We start from the raw sequence: 19,036 nt of genomic DNA, 5'->3' as shown, positions 1-19,036 counted from the left end.
ATATCTGTACTTTTTTCTGAGACATGAGAGTAGTTGTAGACAGTGTCCCTTTATCTCTTAACAATTCAGTGTACAGTTTTTAAAACAAAAGTATTATTTTTAGATAATCATACTGTAGTTATCAAAATGAGGAAGTTAACATTGATATAGTGCTATTAAATAGAGTGCTATTAAATTTCTTTAGTTGTACAGTTGATATTTCTACTGTTGCTTTCCTATATTGAAATTGATTGTTATAGAATATTGGTTAAACTCTCAAGCTCTGGGGATATCTTTGTGCAAGTGGGTTTTTGTTTCTTTTTTACCAAATTATCTATTTGGTGATTATCCTGGCAAAACATAATTAGGAAATAAAATGTTCTTTCAACAGATAATCACCTAACATACAATGTTGTAGAAGTCTTCGGGCGATTACTGAACTTTTAAACTTTTATTAGCTTTGATTGCAGGTGTGAAAAGGAACACTCTGTAAATGGCATTTAAAGGAAAATTCAATTTTCTTCTCATCAGTATTGTGGCCTTAAATTCTCCTAGGGCTAGTAGTATTGATCTACTCATCTATAGTGGCCGTTTTCATTTGGCATTGTATCTAAAGTAGGACCACTTGGTGTACGCTTGTCCTAACTTGAACAAATTTGTTTGAAATGCCCTTTTCAAATTGATTTTGTCAAATTTATAGAAACTTGAAAGTGCAAAGTGCAGAAGGGCCTTTTGAAGTTTTTCAAATTACATAGAAATGATCCCTGAAGTGTTTGGGAAAGAACTTTGGCACATTGCTAAAGTCATAGAATATGGACGAGAGAATAATAGACCATTGAAGTATTTCTGAAGGACTTTTCTGGAAATCCTTTGTACTTTTTGGTACTTCAACCTTTTTTTCATTTCAGGGTGAGAAGATTTTCTACCTGATCCGCCCAACAAATGCTAATCTGACACTCTTTGAATGCTGGAGCAGCTCCTCTAATCAGAATGAGATGTTCTTTGGGGACCAGGTGGACAAGTGCTACAAGTGTTCCGTGAAGCAAGGACAGACACTTTTCATTCCTACAGGTCTTCCCTGGGCCCTGAAGAGGGGGTGGGTTTGGGAAGGGTAGCAAGAAGGCAGCTAATGCTTGTGTCACCACAAGTATTAGATTCTGATTATGTGGGCTTTCTCATATTAGCTCAAGTCTGAGGACTAGACCTAAAGAAAATTCATGTGGTGCTCAGTGAGCTGCATGGTTGTCAGGGAGGCTGCAAATGGGGCTGGGATGTTAAAGGAGGATGCAGACGTACTTTGTACTAGGTGGTTGAAAATTTGGTGGACAGGTAGATAGCAGGATTCCCAGCCCCTTGACTTTAGGGATAATGACTGTCAGAGTGACATTCTAGTCTGTAAATTAGAATGATCTGGGGTGAATGTTGGGCAGTTTTCCACTAAATAATATATGCCTGGCTTTTTTCATAGAATGCTTAAGGTCTTGGGATGAGGTCTGAGTTTGTGTGTCTTGACAAAATCTCTCAGTTGTCTTAATTAGGGGAGAGTTGGCATCTTTTCTTGAGTCTTCCATGAACATGGTATATTTATCCACTTATTTAGATTTTCCTTGATATATATAGTCAGAATTAGTGCTAAATTTTCTTGGAATGTTTGGTATAATTTTCTAGTAAAATCACATTGTCCTGAAGATTTTTTTTTTGTGGAAGTTTTAAATTAACATTCAATTTCCTTAATCTTTTTTTTTCTTTTGTGGTACTGCAGATTGAACCCAGGGGGATTCAACCTCTGAGCTGCACTCCCAGCCCTATTTTTTGTTAATTTTGAAACAGGGTCTCATTAGGTTGATGAGGGGTTTACTACTTGCTGAGGCTGTCTTGAACCTGTGATCTTCCTGTCTTGGCCTCTCAAGAATTGGGATTACACACATCATCCAGTTTTCCTTAATCTTTATAAGGCTATTAAATCATCTGTTTTACATTGGATGAGTTGTGGCAGTCTGTAGTCTGTGCTTTTCAAGGACTTGATCTGCTTCTTCTAATTTTTTTTGTTTGTGTGTGTGTGGGGGGGGCTCTGAGGTTGCCAGGAACACTGAGCTATACTCTCCAGCCCTATTTTTATCAAAATTGACGAATTTAAGCGAGACATGGTGACACATGCCTGTAATCACCATACTTGGGAGGCTGGGACAGGAGAATTGCAGGTTCAAGGACACCCTCAGCAACTAGTAAGATTCTTGTCAACCTAGTGAGACCCTGTTTTCAAATAAAAATAAAATAGAGCTGGAGGTATAGCTTAGAGATAGAATTCCCCTGGGTTCAATGCCCAGTACCACAAATAAAGAAATAAATTGTCAAATTTATGTATGTAAGCAAGGCATGGTGGTGTTTGCCAACTATTTGGGAGGCTAAGGCAGGAAGATTACTTGACCTTATGAATTTGAGATCAGTTTGGGTAATAGAGTAGACCCCATATCAAAAAAATTTCTTAAAATTTATGTTTTTAAAGCCGGGCGTGATGGCGCATGCTTGTAATCCCCGTGCTTGGGAGCCTGAGACAGGAGGATCGCATGGGTTCGAAGCCAGCCTCAGCTACTTAGTGAGGCTCTCAGCAATTTAGTGAGACCCTGTTTCCAAATAAAATATAAAAAAGGTCTGGGAGTATAGCCCGGAGGCAGAAAGCCTCTGGTTCCACCCCTAGTACCACCAAAAAAAAAATTATGTGTTTATAGTTGTTCATTATTTCTTTATTACCCTTTTGATGTCTCCCATGTTTCTAGTGATACCCTTTTTTATTCCTGATATTAATTATGGTGCCTTTTACTTGTGTCAGTCATTGTAGAGGTTACTTATTATTATTGAACTGTTATTTTTAATTATTTTACTTTTTTAAATTTGATGCTGTGTGGGGATTGATGTCAGGGAATTCTACCTCTGAACTATATCCCCCCAGGCTTATTTTTTTTTTTATTTTGAAACAAAGTCTCATCACTAAATTGCTGAGACTGGCTGTGAACCTGCAGTTCTTCTGTCTCAGCCTCTAAAGTACTGGGATTACAAGCATGTGCCACCATGCCCAACTTTTATTAAGAACCATTATATTTTGTTTCAGTGATTTTCTCTGTTGTCTTTCTATTTTTTATTGATTTCTGCTTTTATTTTTATTTTCATTCCTTTTTGCTTTGGGTTTATTTTCCTCTCCTTTTTCTAGTCTTGAGATGTGAACTTAGATGATTGATTTCAGGCTTTCCTTCTTTTTTTTTTTTGTAGAACTGGGGATTGAACCCGATGGGGGGGTGTTCTACCTTTTAGCTAGTGTACCACAGTCCTATTTCTCTTTTCTTTCTTTCTTTCTTTCTTTCTTTCTTTCTTTCTTTCTTTCTTTCTTTCCTCTTTCTTTCTTTCTTTCTTTCTTTCTTTCTTTCTTTCTTTCTTTCTCTTTTCTTTCTTTCGATGGAACCCAAAGGTTCCTATGAGCTACACCCCCAGCCCTATTTTTTATTCTTTATTTTGAAACAGAGTCTCACTGAATTGCAAAGGGCCTCACTAAGTAGCTGAGGCTGTCCGCGGAACTGTGTGTGATCCTCCTGTCTCAGCCTCCCGAATGCTGGGATTCCCAGCTAGGAAAGATTTATATTGGTTCACGGTTTCAGAGGTTCAGTCTGTGGTTAGCCAGATTCAAGGCAAAACATCTTGGTGGTTGGTCATGGTAGCTACTCTGCTCATGAAACCTGGGAAGCAGAGGGAAAGGAGGAAGGTACCAGTGACTGATAGAGTCCCCAAGGCCACACCCTCTGTGACCTGCCTCCTTTAGCCACACCCCTACCTGCCTATAATTACCTCCTAGTAATCCATGTAAATGATAACGTTAGAGCCCTAATTAAATTATTTCTCCTTTGAACATTTCTGCATTGCCAATATATGAGCTTTTCGGGGGACCTTCCATATCTAAACCATAGTATCATCCTATAAAGCACATAAATTATGAACTTTGGAGTTCAATATATCTATTTTCCTTTGCTTGTGCTTTTAATGTCTATTTAAGGAACAATTGCCTAGTTTAAGGTCTTGAGATATTTATACTTATATTTTCTTTTTATTTTGTAGTACTGGGGATGGAACCCAGAGGAATTCTATCTCTGAGCTACACCCCAGCCCTATTTTTTTATTCTTTATTTTGAAACAAGGTCTCACTGAGTTGCAGATGGCTTCACTAAGTACCTGAGGCAGTCTGCATGCAAACTCATTTCTTCTTGTCTCAGCCTCCTAAGTATTGGAATTACAAGCATGCATCACCATGCCTGGCTTTTACTTAAGTTTTCTACTAAACGTTTCACATTTAGTTCTTATATTTAGATCTTTCATTCATCTTGAGTTAATTTTTTGTATATGGCATGAGGCAAGGGTTCAATCATTGTTTTGCATGTAGATATCCTGTTGTCCTAGACCATTTGAAAAGACTGTTTTTCCACAATAATTGTCTTGACACATGTATCAAAAATTAATTGGCCAAAAATGTATTGGTTTATTACTGAACATGGAATTCTATTCTGTTGATCTGTATAACACTGTATAAGTTATACATTTGTAGAAAGTTTTGAAATGGAAAATGTCAACCTGGCAGTCTTTTCTTTTTCAAGATTATTTTGGCTATTCTGGGCCCCTTGGATTTTATATGTTATACTTACTTTTAGTGGTTGCTTTAGTTATTAACATTACACATATATAGCATATCACAGTCTACTGATATTTAGATTTTGTCAGTTTGATGGAAGGGTTTTATTCACTCATATTTTCTGAAAGAGTATCTAGGAGCCTAGGCATTCCCTGGACTAACCCTAGAGAATAGCCAGTTTGTAGGCTATTGCATCAGCAAGATGAGAGATCCTGTGGGATATGAACCTAGGCATTAGTAGGATAAATGGATGGAGAAGGGGAGATAAATATGGGAAAGGTTTAATAAAATCATAAGGTTGTGGTAGAAGGTAAAGGCCAAGGGGGAATGTTACATTCTAAATGGGTACATGTTTCACAGTCAACCTGTAAAGTAGATATTTAGCCAGGAAACGGCAAAGTTTGAATCGAGGTCTGTAGAGCACAAAAGCTTTTTGTTTTGCTCCAAGTAGTTAGGAGGAATAGTTATGGCAAGGAGGTAATGTCCTTAGAGACAAGAGAGAGGGTAGATAAGACAACAGAAAATTGTTGTTTTGGCACTGGGAATTGAACCCAGGGGCCTTCTGCCTCTGAGCTACACCCCTAGCCCTTTTTGTTTTTTTTTAATTTTGAAATTATTTTGTTAAGTTGCTGAGGCTAATGTCATACCTGTAACCCTCCTGTCTTGGTCTCTTAAATACTAGGATTACAGGCATGCACCACCATGCTTGGCAACAGAGTTTGAAGTGGATAGGAGGGAATGGGAAGAGATTTATTAACTATATAGGTATTAATGATGGCAGACTAGGCCAGGTTAGGTCTTGAGATAGTGGAATAACTAAGAATGTTCTGAGTCACCGCCAGCCTTACTATTCTGAAGGAGTTGAGGTTGTGCTGAGTAAACAGCGAGGATAGCTAGAGGGAAAAAGGCCCTTTGCCAGCTCTGATTTTTGCCTTGTCAACACTGCAGGATGGATCCATGCTGTGCTGACCCCTGTGGACTGCCTTGCCTTTGGAGGGAACTTCTTACATAGCCTTAACATCGAAATGCAGCTCAAGTGAGTCCTGAAGTTAGCCATTCCTGTCTGCTAGAATTTTGGGGCTCTCCCTTAGAGTGAAGAGTGGGGCATAGTAGGTGGTGAGATAATCAGAAAGTAATGGATCCAGATTCCTGATGATGTTCAGTTTGAGGATTAACACCTTTCCCTTAGTAGTTATGTGACTTTGAGTAAGTCATATAATCTCTTTTTTGGTACTAGGGATTGAACCCAGGAACATCCTATCTAGCTCTGAGCTACACCCTCAGTCCTATTTTATTTTTTATTTTTAAAATGGGGTCTCACTAGCCGGGCGTGGTGGCGCACACTTGTAACCCCCATACTTGGGAGGCTGAGACAGGAGGATCGCGCTGGTTCCAAGCTAGCCTCAGCTACTTAGTGAGGCTCTTAGCAACTTAGTGAGACCCTGTTTCCAAATAAAATATAAAATAGGTCTGGGAGTATAGCCCGGAGGTAGAAAGCCTCTGGGTTCCACCCCTAGTACCACCAAAATAAAATAAAAATAAAAATAAAATGGGGTCTCACTAGGTTGCTGAGGGCCTCACGAAGTTGCTGAGGCTGGCCTCAAACCTGCAATCCTTCTGCCTCAGCTTTACTGGATCATACCTGGTACATAGTAGGTACTCCATTTCACTGTTGTTACGTCTCCTTCTTCCAGAGCCTATGCGATTGAAAAGCGTCTGAGCACAGCAGATCTTTTCAAGTTCCCCAACTTTGAGACCATCTGTTGGTATGTGGGAAAGCATATCTTGGACATCTTTCGAGGTATGGAGCACTTTGCCAGATGTCCCTTTTGCCCTTTTCTTCCTAAAGGAGAGAGAAGGAGGGAGAAGGGAAGAGAGAGACAAAGACAGAGATAAGAGACAGAATATAACTATCACCTCAGTTCAGAAACAGTATTATTCTGTCGAGCATGGTAGTGCACACCTGTAATCACAGCACGTGGGAGACTGAGCAGGAAGATTGCAGTTTCAAGGTCAGCATGTGGTAACTTAGACCCTGTTTCAAAATAAAATAATAAAAAATAGAGCTGAGAGTGTAGCTCAGAGGTAGAACACTGCTGGGTTCAATCCCTAGTTCCACACCCACACAACGATCTCCTTACTATATATATCAAAGCATCATGTTGTACACCTTAAATGTATATAATAAGAAAAAGTGCTAATTACTAGTTTTTAAAATGTCCCTAGTGCTAGTCCTTTACACTTTCACCCACTTTCCCCCCCTGCACTCTCCATAACTTCTGGAAACCACTAATCTGGTTTCCATCTCTATAATTTTGTTATTTCAAGAGTATTATGTAAATGGAATCTTACAGTATGTGATCTTTTGAGATTTGCTTTTTCATCCAGCATAATGTATGGCAGAGCATGGATTTAAACCTTTTTGTTTAGCAAGGGTGGCTGAAAAAATTGGATCACAGTGAAATTATCCTTCTTTCCTGCAAGTTAAGTTAGAAACACAGTCTGGATTAGTCTAAGAGTTTCCTGGATGTGCTTCCTTTGGTTTTCTGGATGTGCTTCCTTTGGGGATAAGACCCAGTCCTGACCATCTTGGCATCATCATGTTGAATCCTGGGTTTCAGCACAGATGGAAGCTAACTTATGGGGTTTCTTGTTTCTTAATCACCTCTGAAATAAAGTGAGTCCCTTCATTAGGCCTGAGATTGATTCTTAAAGGTGATTTGACCAGGAGAAATCAGTATTTTAGAGTTACAAAGGACCCAAGAGCCTAAGTACAGTCTCCTACTCAATACTCCCATCTAGATACTCACTTAAGTATTCAATCAGATGCTGGATAACTAACTGCTCATTACCTGTTCTGAACAGCTTAGTACAGTAGACAATTCTTTACGGAACCTAAATCTGGCAGTTCATAATAGCCTTTTCTAAAGTTGCAGCAAACAGCCAGTCCAGCTTCTATATTAATGTCCCTTCAAATTGGTATAGATAGCAATCATGATCTTCCTGTATGTTCTCATTTTGAGACCCAAGAGTCAGAGTAATATAATAGAGGGAGCATAGCCCATAGATTCAAATAGACATGGTTTCAATCTTGGCTTTGTTAATTACTGTGTGTGTCCTTGGTCACATCTCTTTGCTCAATGAGCCTCAGTTTCTTGAACTCTAAAATGAAGGTAATAATTCCTGTTTTTCAGGGTGAGTATGGAGATTAAATAAAATAATAGGTGTTATGTGCCTGGCATGTCATAGATTTTCAGTAAGTGAACATGACTAGAATAACTGAGATCTGGAGTTCCACTTAGATTCCTGAATATTTTTTCTTGTTACCTGATAACAGTAATATGTCTTTCACTTCTCTGAACAGCTTCATTGACACTGCTTTTTTCTTCCCCCTTTAGGTTTGCGAGAGAACAGGAGACACCCTGCCTCCTACCTGGTCCATGGAGGCAAAGCTCTGAACTTGGCCTTTAGAGCATGGACAAAGAAAGAAGTAAATGTTCTTATTTCTTTACCTCCTCAGGAGTTCTGCTCTCTGTAGAGACTGACTTTGGGTAGATGATTTGGCCAGATGGAAAAGACCAAAGAGACTTGAAGGCTTCTGGTTGTAGAGTGGAATTCTAGGCTAGGATGGCTCAGATTATTTTTTTGTTTTGTTTTGCTTTATTCAGTTTTGTGGTACTGGTGATTGAATGTAAGGGCACTTTACTACTGAGCTGTCTTCCCTAGCCCTTTTTATTTTATTTTGAGACATGGTCTTGCTGAATTACCCAGGCTGGCCTTGAACTTGTGATCATTCCCCCCTCAACCTCTCCAGTAGCTGGGATTATAGGCCTGTGCCACTGCACTAGGCCTTGGATTACATTTTTAAGCCTTTGTTTCTGATTATAAATGTAGTAGATATTTAATAGTTACTATAATTATTTAAGAGTTACATGATTTTCTTTTGCCTCTTTACCTAACCACTTGCTTCTTGCTACTTCCTTTTTATTTATACATTTATTTGGAAGGCTGTAGCTAAAGAGAATCATATAGTAAATATTTGTATGCATCAGTTTTTGTCCCCAATCTCTTGATTTTTCCTTAAGGATAGATTCCTGGAAGATCAATTATTGGATCAAAGTACATAAAAATGTAAGGTTCTTGATACATACTGCCAAAAGAGCTTTTTAGAAATGTACCAGTATCCATTTATCTCGACTGAATACTAAAAGCTATGAAAGAGAATAGAAACCTTTCTATGTACTGATTTGGAAAGATCTCCAGGATTTTTCAAGTAGAGTGTAGAACCATGTGTATAGTATGTTACCTTAGATATAAAAAGGGAGGAAATAAAAAATTTATTTATATATGGTCAGTTTTGTTTGAAGATGCAATTTGGAGGTATGCAAACCTAACAAAAGTGTTGCCTGTGGGGTGGAATTATGGAACCAATGTCAGGGACAGGGTAGGAGTGAGATTTATCTCTCTATATATATCTTTTTTATGTTATTTGAATTTTTTCAACCACGTGAGTGTATTACCAATTCAAAATGTTGAGTTTTTGAAAAACAAATAAGTTTAAGAAATGTAAAAATAGAAGAAATAGTATGTACTCAAGCTTCAGATTCTCTGTAGCTCGTATATAGTCACCTAAGGGGACCTTTCAGCCACTGCCAACTTAACCTGCAAAATCTCTTCATTTCCTATTGCCAGCTTTCCCCTCAGATATTTTTTATTTAATTATTTTTATTTTTTGCAATACTGGGTATGAACTCAAGGGAATTCTCTATCTTAGCTACACCCCTAGCTCTGTTTTATTTTTATTTTGAAACAGCATCTCATTAAGTTACTGAGGCTATCCTTGAAACTATAATCCTCCTGCCTCAGCCTCCCAAGTACTGGGATTACAAGTGTATGCCACCATGCCCAGCTTCCCTAAGATATTTTTAGACTTCATGTTTTAGGCTATCCTTTGTTTCTTGGACTCATGTACAGTTGAGCCTTAGAAGTGATTCTGCTTCTCCATACCCCTGAGATATGGCTGCCTTTAATTTCTTCTGTGATCCTTCCTATGAAGTGAACTTCAAAGTGACTGTCTCCCGGGGACACCAAAAGTGCAGTGGTTGGGTGAATCTTAAGCATTCATGCTCTGAGTCAGTATGGCTTAAGGGGCCAAGGAATGGCCCCAAGCAGCATGACCAAAGGGAGCTGGAGGATATATGTGACATAGACCTAATCAGCTCATGCTTGTGGAAGAAATCTTTTGTGAAGTACAAATAATTTGCATGGGAGGCACTTATCCCTTTATCTCTCCAGATCCCCTGATCTGGAGGGAGAGAGCCATTAAGGTCATACAGCTGGATCACCTGGGTTCTCTGCTCCCCTAAAATAAATCCATACTGCTATAGACAAACACACAGAAGAATCTGATACATTGTGTTGAGCAAAAATAGCCAAACACAAAATAATACATATGTTTCTTTTTATGTGAAATTCAAGAACTAGCAAAATTAGAGCAACAGGTTGATAAAGGTCAAAGTACTGATTACTTCTCAGGAAAGGAATATGGGTATCAACTGGGAAGGGGTATGAAGAAACTTTCTGGAGTGGAGGAAATTATATCTTACTCTGAATGGTGTTTACATAGGTCTATATCTGTGTGAAAATTTATCAAGCCATAATGCTTAAAATTAGTGCAATTTATGTAAGCAAAACTTCATTAAAAATTAAAAAAAAAGCCAGGTGTGGTGATGCACACCTTTAATCCCACTACTTGGAAGGCTGAGATAGGAAGATCGCAGGTTTGCAGCCAGCCTCAACAATTTAGTAAGGCCCAGTTTCAGAATAAAAAATAAAAAGGGCTGGTGTGTAGCTCAGAGGTAGTGTGCCTCTGGGTTCTATCCCCAATAAAATAAACAAAAAAACTAGAAAAAAAAAGGTTATTCAGCTGTATCACATGAGTTCTCTGTTTCCCACCCCACACCCAAAGTAAATTATAGCTAAATTTAAAATGGGGGGGGGTGTTAAACCATGAGAAGGAAATGATGAGAAATTTTTTATCAGTCATTTGGATATAGAAGATAAAGTGAAAAGTGGTGGAAATTTTCACAAAGAATACATTCTCAAATATCAAAAAGATACAGACAGTACGTGGGAGGCTGAGACAGAAGAATTACAGGTTTGAGTCCAGTGCATGGTAACTTAGCCAGACCCCTTTGAAAATAAAAAAATTAAAGTGAGGCATGGTGGCACTTGTCTCTAGTCCCAGTAATTCAGTGGCTGAATCAGGATGATAGCAAATTCGAGGCCATCCTCAGCATTTTAGCAAGGCCCTTGGCAACTCCGTGAGACTCTGTTTCCAAATAAAAATAGGGATGGGTATGTAGCTCAGAGGTAGAATGCCTCTGGGTTCAATCTCTAGTACCACACACACAAAAGATGGCAAACAGCAAGGCACTGTGGTGCACTCTTGTAATCTCAACTACTCAGAAAGCTGAGAGGATCATAATTCAAGGCTAGCCTGAGCAATATTTTTTTTGGTGGTAATGGGGGTAGAACCCAGAGGCTTCCTACCTCCGGGATATACTCCCAGACCTATTTTATATTTTATTTGGAAACAGGGTCTCACTAAGTTGCGGAGAGCCTCACTAAGTAGTTGAGGCTGGCTTCAAAACTGAGCCATCCTCCTGTCTCGGCCTCCCAAGTGCGGGGATTACAAGCGTGCGCCACCACGCCCAGCTAAGCCTGAGCAATTTACAAAAATTAAAAGGGTTGGGGATGTAGCTAAGTGATTGAATGCCTCTCAGTACATTCAATTCTCAGAACTGCACAAATAAACTAAATTTAAATCTAAAAGATGGGAAACAAGAAACATGACTAGCAGGTGTCTCCCTGAGTTACTGAACTGTGGGCCTATAGCTACTCACTTAGCACTGAGTTCTTGCAAGTGGAGGGGCTAGTTTGTCCTCCTTGATCTAGCTCTCTGAGATCCTTGACTTCAATAAGTGCTGTGGCCTAAGCCCACATCTGAATTCCTTATACCTCCTGATATCATCCTTCATCAGATATATATTTGCAAATGTTTTATCCCAGTATGTGGCTTGTCTTAGAATAGCAGAGGTTTTTCAAGACAAAATCTTATTTGTGAATAAGTGCAATTTATCATGATTTTCTTTTCTTGTTCATGCTATTTGTGTCTTAAATTTTTGCCCAACTAAAGGTTTCACAAAGACTTTTCTCCCATGTATTTAAGTGTTTATAATATTAGGTTTTGCATTTAGGTCTTTGGTCCATTTTGTATATGTGTGTGTATGGAGTAAGAAATGGATTGAGGTTCTTTTTTTGTTTCCATATGGATATCTAATTGGTCCAGTATCAATTGTTGAAAGACCACCTCTTCTCCATTGATTTGCTTTGGCTTCCTTGTGGAAAGTCACAACAGCATGCCATTTATGTGTGGATCTGTTTCTCATGCCTCTTGTTTGACAGGCTCTACCAGACCATGAGGATGAGATACCAGAAACAGTGCGGACCGTACAACTCATTAAAGATCTGGCTAGGGAGATCCGTCTGGTTGAAGTAAGAAGCGTGGCAAGGAGGGAAGGCATTTGGGAAGGGCTCAAGACTCAAGTCTCAGGTCAGGCCTTTATAGTTAGCACAGAGCCCAGGGGAAGGGATAGGAAGGCCCCAACAAGGACCCTGTTCATTTATTCAGTCACATTCAAATAATTATTTTGTGCTTTGAATGTGTACCACATGTAAGCTAGTCCCTTAGGATATATAAAGAATACAGTGCCTCCTCACAAAGAACTAGCAGTCTAGTTGAGGACTCTGAACAATATTAATCTATCAGAGTTTCTAAAATGATAATTGGACCTACTCCAATATTATTAAAAAGATTAAATAAAAAAATAGAATGATATGGGTTGAGCATTAGTGTTGTCCTCAGCACACAGTAGGTATTCAGTAAATTCTGACATGGGTCATGGTGGTAGTGGTGGTAGGTGGTGGTGGTGGGCAGTTATAGTTGTTGTTACTATTAATATTTTAACTCAGTCTCTGCATTCTACAAAATGATAGTTCTCTCAGGTTGAAGATGACTACAAAGCCATGTTTCAACAGGTGGCATATGCCACGAGGCAGTAAGAGACTTAGAAACCTGGATTCTGGTTCCTACTCTGTCACTTGAAAGCCTTTCAGAGCCTAGTTTTCTCTCTATAAAGTGGGAACCAACTTTACCAACCTTTCAGAACTTTGGTATGATTAAAAGCTAATGTACGTAGAGCCCCTTATACAGTGCCTGGCAGAGTAAGTACTCAATAAATGCAAGCTGTTGTTATTAATAGACTTTGTTAGAAAAGTAAGAACTCAGTGTGGGCTGGTGAAGTAGCAGAGGCACCAGAGGAGAATTAGACTTGAGAATGTTTAAACTGTCTTTAGGTGAAAGAATTATGAAGTTTCATTTAGTGTCCAGGATCTGCATCCATGCTGAAGGGTGATCAAATGAGCTATTAAAAATTAGGTTTCTGGCCTTACTGCTTTCAGCATGTGTCAGTGCCTACACCATAGCTTACAATATCTACCTCCCCCCTCATTTCCCTCCACTTCAACTATTAAAAGCCTTCAGAATTTAGTAAAGGGCTACCCTTTCTCTAGATCTTCCCACTTAAGCCCATCTTATACACACAATACTTTGGGATGTTTGGAAGAGAACTCAAAGATTCTGCATATCTGGTCCATTACCCTTCAGATATTTTAAAGCAATGAAATACCTTTTCAAATGAGATCTTATGTGTCAGCCCAGTACACACAACAAATTAAGAGTGTAGCTGCTTTGATTAGGATGAAGGTGGGAGGCCTAGGGCTCCACTTGTTCCCCTCATCTGCCTTCCACCTACTTTTGGTCCCAAGGAACAAGAGAACATCTTTAAAAAACCTTTCCAATCTTGTTCCTTAATTTTGCAGCTGAGCAAACCAAGCTCCAGAGTGATCAAATAACCTTTCTCAGATCACATAGCTAGCTAGTAGCAAAGTTAGGATTAGAACCACCAATCTCCTTCTCTCAAATCCTGTAGTCCTTAGAGTATGAATTATATAGTTTAGTACTTGAATATTTTCTGTTTTGTGTCAGCTGCTCTTGGAGTCTTGGCTCTCCAATTTTGACAATAGTGCCGGGCTTTTCTTTTGCTCGTCTTCTTACTTGTCAATGGCTGGGAAAAGAAATGCCACCCAATAAATTCTTGATGACATATGCAAAAACTAGGGTGTGCATATGTGGAGCATCAGTAAGCCACTTCCATGGCAGTACTGCGAGTGCCGGGAACAGACCTCTGCTCTTATCATAGAACCATTGAGTAAGCTCTAACTCCCTCGTGTACTAACACTCTTGTAGGACATCTTCCAACAGAACGTTGGGAAGACGAGCAATATCTTTGGGCTGCAGAGGATCTTCCCAGCCGGCTCCATTCCCTTAACCAGGCCAGCCCATTCCACTTCAGTATCCATGCCCAGGCTGTCACTGCCTTCCAAAAGTGTTTCAAAGAAGAAAGGCCTGAAGCCCAAGGAATTCTTCAAGAAGGCAGAAGGAAAGGGCAAGGAGAGTTCAGCCTTGGGGCCTGCTGGCCAGTTGAGCTATAATCTCATGGACCCATACAATCATCAGGTACTGAAAACAGGCTCTTCCCACAAAGCAAAGGTGGGTGCTGGCCCATGGGTTCAGCCCAACCCTTTTTGGTCCCTTGGAAGAGCAGGGTTTTAAAGGAACAGGCTATCCTGTCCGGCTTCCACTTGCCTTAGGACCCCTGGTGTTTGGCTGCCAGTCCCACTCATTTAACAGACATTTATTGAGACCTTTTCTATGCTGGGCACTGTGATAGGTGCTGTGGACATAACTCTCAAGAGACTGACAGGCTAGTGAGAAATATAGGCATAAGAGCAAATGAGTGTAATGAAGTATTGTGGATGCCACAATGGGCACACATGGGGCCCTGAAACACAGAGAGGGGATTGATTCTGAGTAGGAATGATGGTTAGGAGCTCTTTTCAAAAACATGGCACTTTAGATGAATCTTGAAATGTTGGGACAGGAATGAGATTTAAGAATATTGTGTGTGCAACAGATTGGAGTCTTGAACAGGTCCATGAGAAAAGCCCTCCCCTGGGGCTCTACCTTGTCTCAAGATTATGCTACCCTGTGTGGGCATCTGAAGATGTCCCTCTCCTTTTCTCAGGGAATATGTTTCACATGACTGGTAGGTTTCCCTTGAGTCAGCCATACATTTTCAACCTCCTGCCCCTATGACTATGGGCGTGGGGGTTGTGGGGGAGGTAAAGTAGAAAGCCTTGGTTCAGAGAGTTTTGACAGTGAACTCAACCAGTGAAACCAGAGGGAACTGGCCATCTTGAATCACCTGGGAGTCTCAGACTGGTGACAACTGAGCCTCCTCCTCCTGCAGTTCAACATCACTGGTACCTGCTTGGATGACTCAGAAGATGATTCGCCAGACATGGACCTTGATGGGAATGAGAGTCCACTAGCCCTGTTAATGACTAATGGCAGGTGAGATGGGAAAAAGGATATCAGAGTTATCGGGGACTATGGAACATGGATGGGGAAGGAATGTATTTAGGGCAATACCAAGATATCAGATAGTATTGTTTATATCTGAGAATCATGGTGGGTGGGGACAGAGGTCTAAATTGAATTGGCAATCCTAAGAAAGCCCTTGTATAAATTCTAGAATTTCATCAGTCAATGGAACAGAGCCATAGGCATAAATTAGTAGTATAGTATACTGGTTGTAAGCATTAACTTTTTAATGTTATTTTTGTGGTACTAGGGATGGAACCCAAGAGCATTCTATCTTGGAGCTACACTCCCAACCCTATTTTTATTATTTATTTATTTATTTATTGGTGGTACTGGGGTTCCCAGAAACCCTTCTACCTCCGGGCTACACTCTCAGACCCATTTTTCTTTATACTTTTATTTGGAAACAGGATCTCTTAAGCCAGCGAGGCTGGCTTCGAACCTGCACGATCCTCCTATCTCCGCCTCCCAAGCGCGAGGATTACAAGTGTGCGCCACCAAACCCTGCTTTACTCTTTATTTTGAAACAGGATCTCACTAAGTTGCAGAGGGCCTAAGTAGCTGAGGCTGTCGGCGAAGCTGTGATCCTCCTGTCTCAAGCCTCCCAAGTACTGGAATTACAAGTGTGTGCTACCAGGCTTGGCTGTACCTTTTGAATTTCAATTTAATTTTTAGCAATTTGGTTTATAGAAATCTTGGCACAAGTTTATGGAGAGAAATTTCCAGTGCTTACTGCATCATTATGTGTAAGAGTAATTAGAAACATCTAAATATTCATCAATAAAAATCAGATAAATAGATCTGTATATCTGTAGAATGGAATACATGTAACTACTAAAAACAATGGGATGGTTTTAATATCTGTTGACACAGAAAGATGTCAAAAATATATTCCTTTTTTTTTTCTTTTTCTGAAACGGAGCAGCCTGGCCTTGAACTTCCATATTAAAGCCATTCTTCTACCTGAATCTTTCAAGTATTTGGGACCACAGGCATGCTTCACTGTGTCCCACTTCAGGATATAATTTAAATGAAAAAGCTGGGCATGATGGCGCACATTTGTAGTCCCAGTACTTGGGAGACTGATACAGGAGGATCCGGGTTCACGGACAGCTTCAGCTACTTAGTGAGGCCCTTTGCAACTCAGTAAGACCCTGTTTCAAAATAAAGAATAAGGTAGAATGCCCCTGGGTTCCAACCCCAGTAATTTAAATGAAAAATATCAGGTTAAAATATAATGTATATTAGCTGGGCGTGGTGGTGCATGCTTGTAATCCCCGCGCTTGGGAGGCTGAGACAGGAGGATCACGCAGGTTCAAAGCCAGCCTCAGTTGTCTTAAGAGACCCTATTTCCAAATAAAATATAAAATAGGTCTGGGAGTGTAGCCTGGAAGTAGAAGGCCCCTGGGTTCCATCCCCACCCAGTACCACCACTAATAATAATAATAATAATAATAATAATAATAATAATGTATAGGGATAGTTTCATTTTTATTTTATTTTTTATTATTTTATTTTATTTTATTTTTACGGGTCTGGGGATGGAACCCCGGGGCATTTGACCTCCGAGCTACACCCCCTGCCCTATTTTTTATTCTTTATTTTGAAACCGGGTCTCACTGAGTTGCAGAGGGCCTCACTAAGTAGCAGAGGCTGTCCTTGAACCGTGATCCTCCAGGTCTCAGCCTCCCTAATGCTAGGATTACAAGCGTGTGCCACCACACCTGGCTCATTTTTATTTTAAAAAGGCATATGTCGCCGGGCGTGGTGGCTCATGCTTGTAATCCCCGCGCTTGGGAGGTGGAGACAGGAGGATCACACAGGTTTGAAGCCAGCTGTACTGGCTTAAGAGACCCTATTTCCAAGTAAAAATATAGAAAAAAAATAGGTCTGGGAGTATAGCCTGGAGGTAGATGGGATTCCAGGAACCCCAGTACCACCAACAAAAGGCATATGTGTATACATGTTTATGTATGCATATGTAGGAAGCGATATATATAAACTTTTATTAAGTTTTTTAGATTCAAAATCAGCTTACAAGGTATAAAATTCAGAACGTGTGAAAGAGCACACAGTGCAAACTCCTGTTCCCATCTCTCTTGCCTTGTTCTTCTCCCCATGGACAACCAGAGTCAGTGTTTTCCCTCCAGAGATATTTATATAAATTCACACAAATAAGTATATTTGATACATATTTTATGCCTACATTATTTTTTCCTATTCTTCTCTCCCTCCCCTTCCTCTCCTCCTCTCCCCCCCCCCTCTCTCTCTGTGTCTCTCTCTCCCTCTCTCTCTCCCCCCCTTTTTGGTACTGGTGATTGAACCGAGGGGCATTCTACCTCTAAGCTATACCCCCAGCCCTATTTTTCATTCTTTATTTTGAAACAGGGTTTCACTAAGTTGCGGAGGGCCTAAGTAGCAGAGGCTGGCCACGAACTTGTGATCCTCCTGTCTTAGCCTCCCAAGTACTGGGATTACAAGCGTGTGCCACCATGCCCAGCTGTATTTTTAATTTTGAAACATCAACAGCTAAGTTGTTGAGGATCTCACTAAGTTGCTGAAACTGTACTCTAACCTGCAATCCTCCTGTCTCAGCCTCCCAAGTACTAGTATTACCAGCACTTGCCACTACGCTTGACTTCTTTTTTGCCCCCAATGCTGAGTATTGAATGCAGGGCTTCATTTATGCTAGGCAAGCACTTTACCACTGACCTACATCTCCACCCCTTTTCTTATGTTTTATTTTGAGAAAGGGTTTCACTAAATTGCTTAGCCTAGCCTTGAACTTTCAATCCTCCTGGTTCAGCTTCCTGAATAGCTGGAATTATAAGCATGCACCACTATGCCCTGCTACACCAGATTTTTAACAGTGATTATCTCTGGAAGGGATAGGAGGGGTGAGAAAGAATTATTTTTCTTTCAGTAGCATTTGGATTCTGTACAATAAGCATGTACTACTTAAAATAATTAAAAATCATTTTCTAAAAGGATAAAATAAAAGCTGTTCATAAGACAGTCACAGGCTTGATAATCAGCCAGTCCTGAGTTTAAATCCTAACTCTGACACTTGTTCACCCAGTTACCTATTCTACAAATGAAATTTAGGATTGTTGAAGGATTAAATGAGATATGTAAAGTTTTTTTTTAATCAGAGTGCCTACCACACAATAAACTAACAGTGTACTTAAAAGATGCACTTAAAAGATGATGATGATGATGATGATGATGATGATGATGTGGGTATGGACAGAAGCTAAGTAAATAGGTCATCAATAAACCTTGAAAATATGCAGACAAGCAAAGGTAGGGAAAGGTATAAGGTTTGCTATCTAGATAATTCACAACACTAAATAACAATCAGCAGCCAAGTACCGAGTATGACCAATGTAGGACCACAACCAACAAGGGTACTTTAATAGCCTCTTTGTAAAAAATGCTCTCTTAAGATCCCAAGGGTCTTTATGGCTGAAAAAAGGGACCAGGGATAGAGAGTTTTAAGAATCTCTTTACTGAAGAGTACGATTGAGAGAATGTTGAACATTGCCTTTGTTCAAAACTCCAGGTAGGTCTCTTGGAGAGGAGAAAATTGAGAGTCCTGAGAGTCTAGTTTATAATAGCTGTTGAGGATAGAGTGGGATGCCCCCCCCCACAGTCTTTCTTGTGTTGCTTCTCTGTTACCTGCTGCTGCTGCCAGAAGCTGCTGTTAAGTGAATTGAGAGAGGCAAGGTATAGAAATATTTACAGATGATATGATATAATGTCTGGGCTTTGCTCCAAATTCAGTGTTTCACGGAGAATGAGGTGTGGATGAAACAAGG

The 19,036-nt window shown here is 40.0% G+C and overlaps 1 protein-coding gene across 2 annotated transcripts in view; it reads left to right on the top strand.

Annotated features, from left to right (window-relative positions):
- The window catches only part of PHF8 (PHD finger protein 8), a gene marked incomplete at both ends in the record, with an annotated part of 115,353 nt that overhangs the window by 35,689 nt on the left and 60,628 nt on the right, over positions 1–19,036 (top strand). The window contains 7 exons of one of the 2 annotated variants that reach the window (XM_080719622.1): positions 888–1,050; positions 5,600–5,687; positions 6,346–6,452; positions 8,050–8,141; positions 12,119–12,208; positions 14,022–14,324; positions 15,085–15,188. In XM_080719622.1, coding sequence (XP_080575748.1) covers positions 888–1,050; positions 5,600–5,687; positions 6,346–6,452; positions 8,050–8,141; positions 12,119–12,208; positions 14,022–14,324; positions 15,085–15,188 — 947 coding nt within the window. The remainder of the gene's footprint in view (positions 1–887; positions 1,051–5,599; positions 5,688–6,345; positions 6,453–8,049; positions 8,142–12,118; positions 12,209–14,021; positions 14,325–15,084; positions 15,189–19,036) is intronic. The other variant, XM_080719621.1, reaches the window with a different exon arrangement.

This window comes from Muscardinus avellanarius (genome assembly GCF_963383645.1).
Source record: "Muscardinus avellanarius genome assembly, chromosome: X".
Taxonomy (NCBI): Eukaryota; Metazoa; Chordata; class Mammalia; order Rodentia; family Gliridae; genus Muscardinus; species Muscardinus avellanarius.
This window is presented reverse-complemented; position numbering and strand designations above follow the sequence as displayed.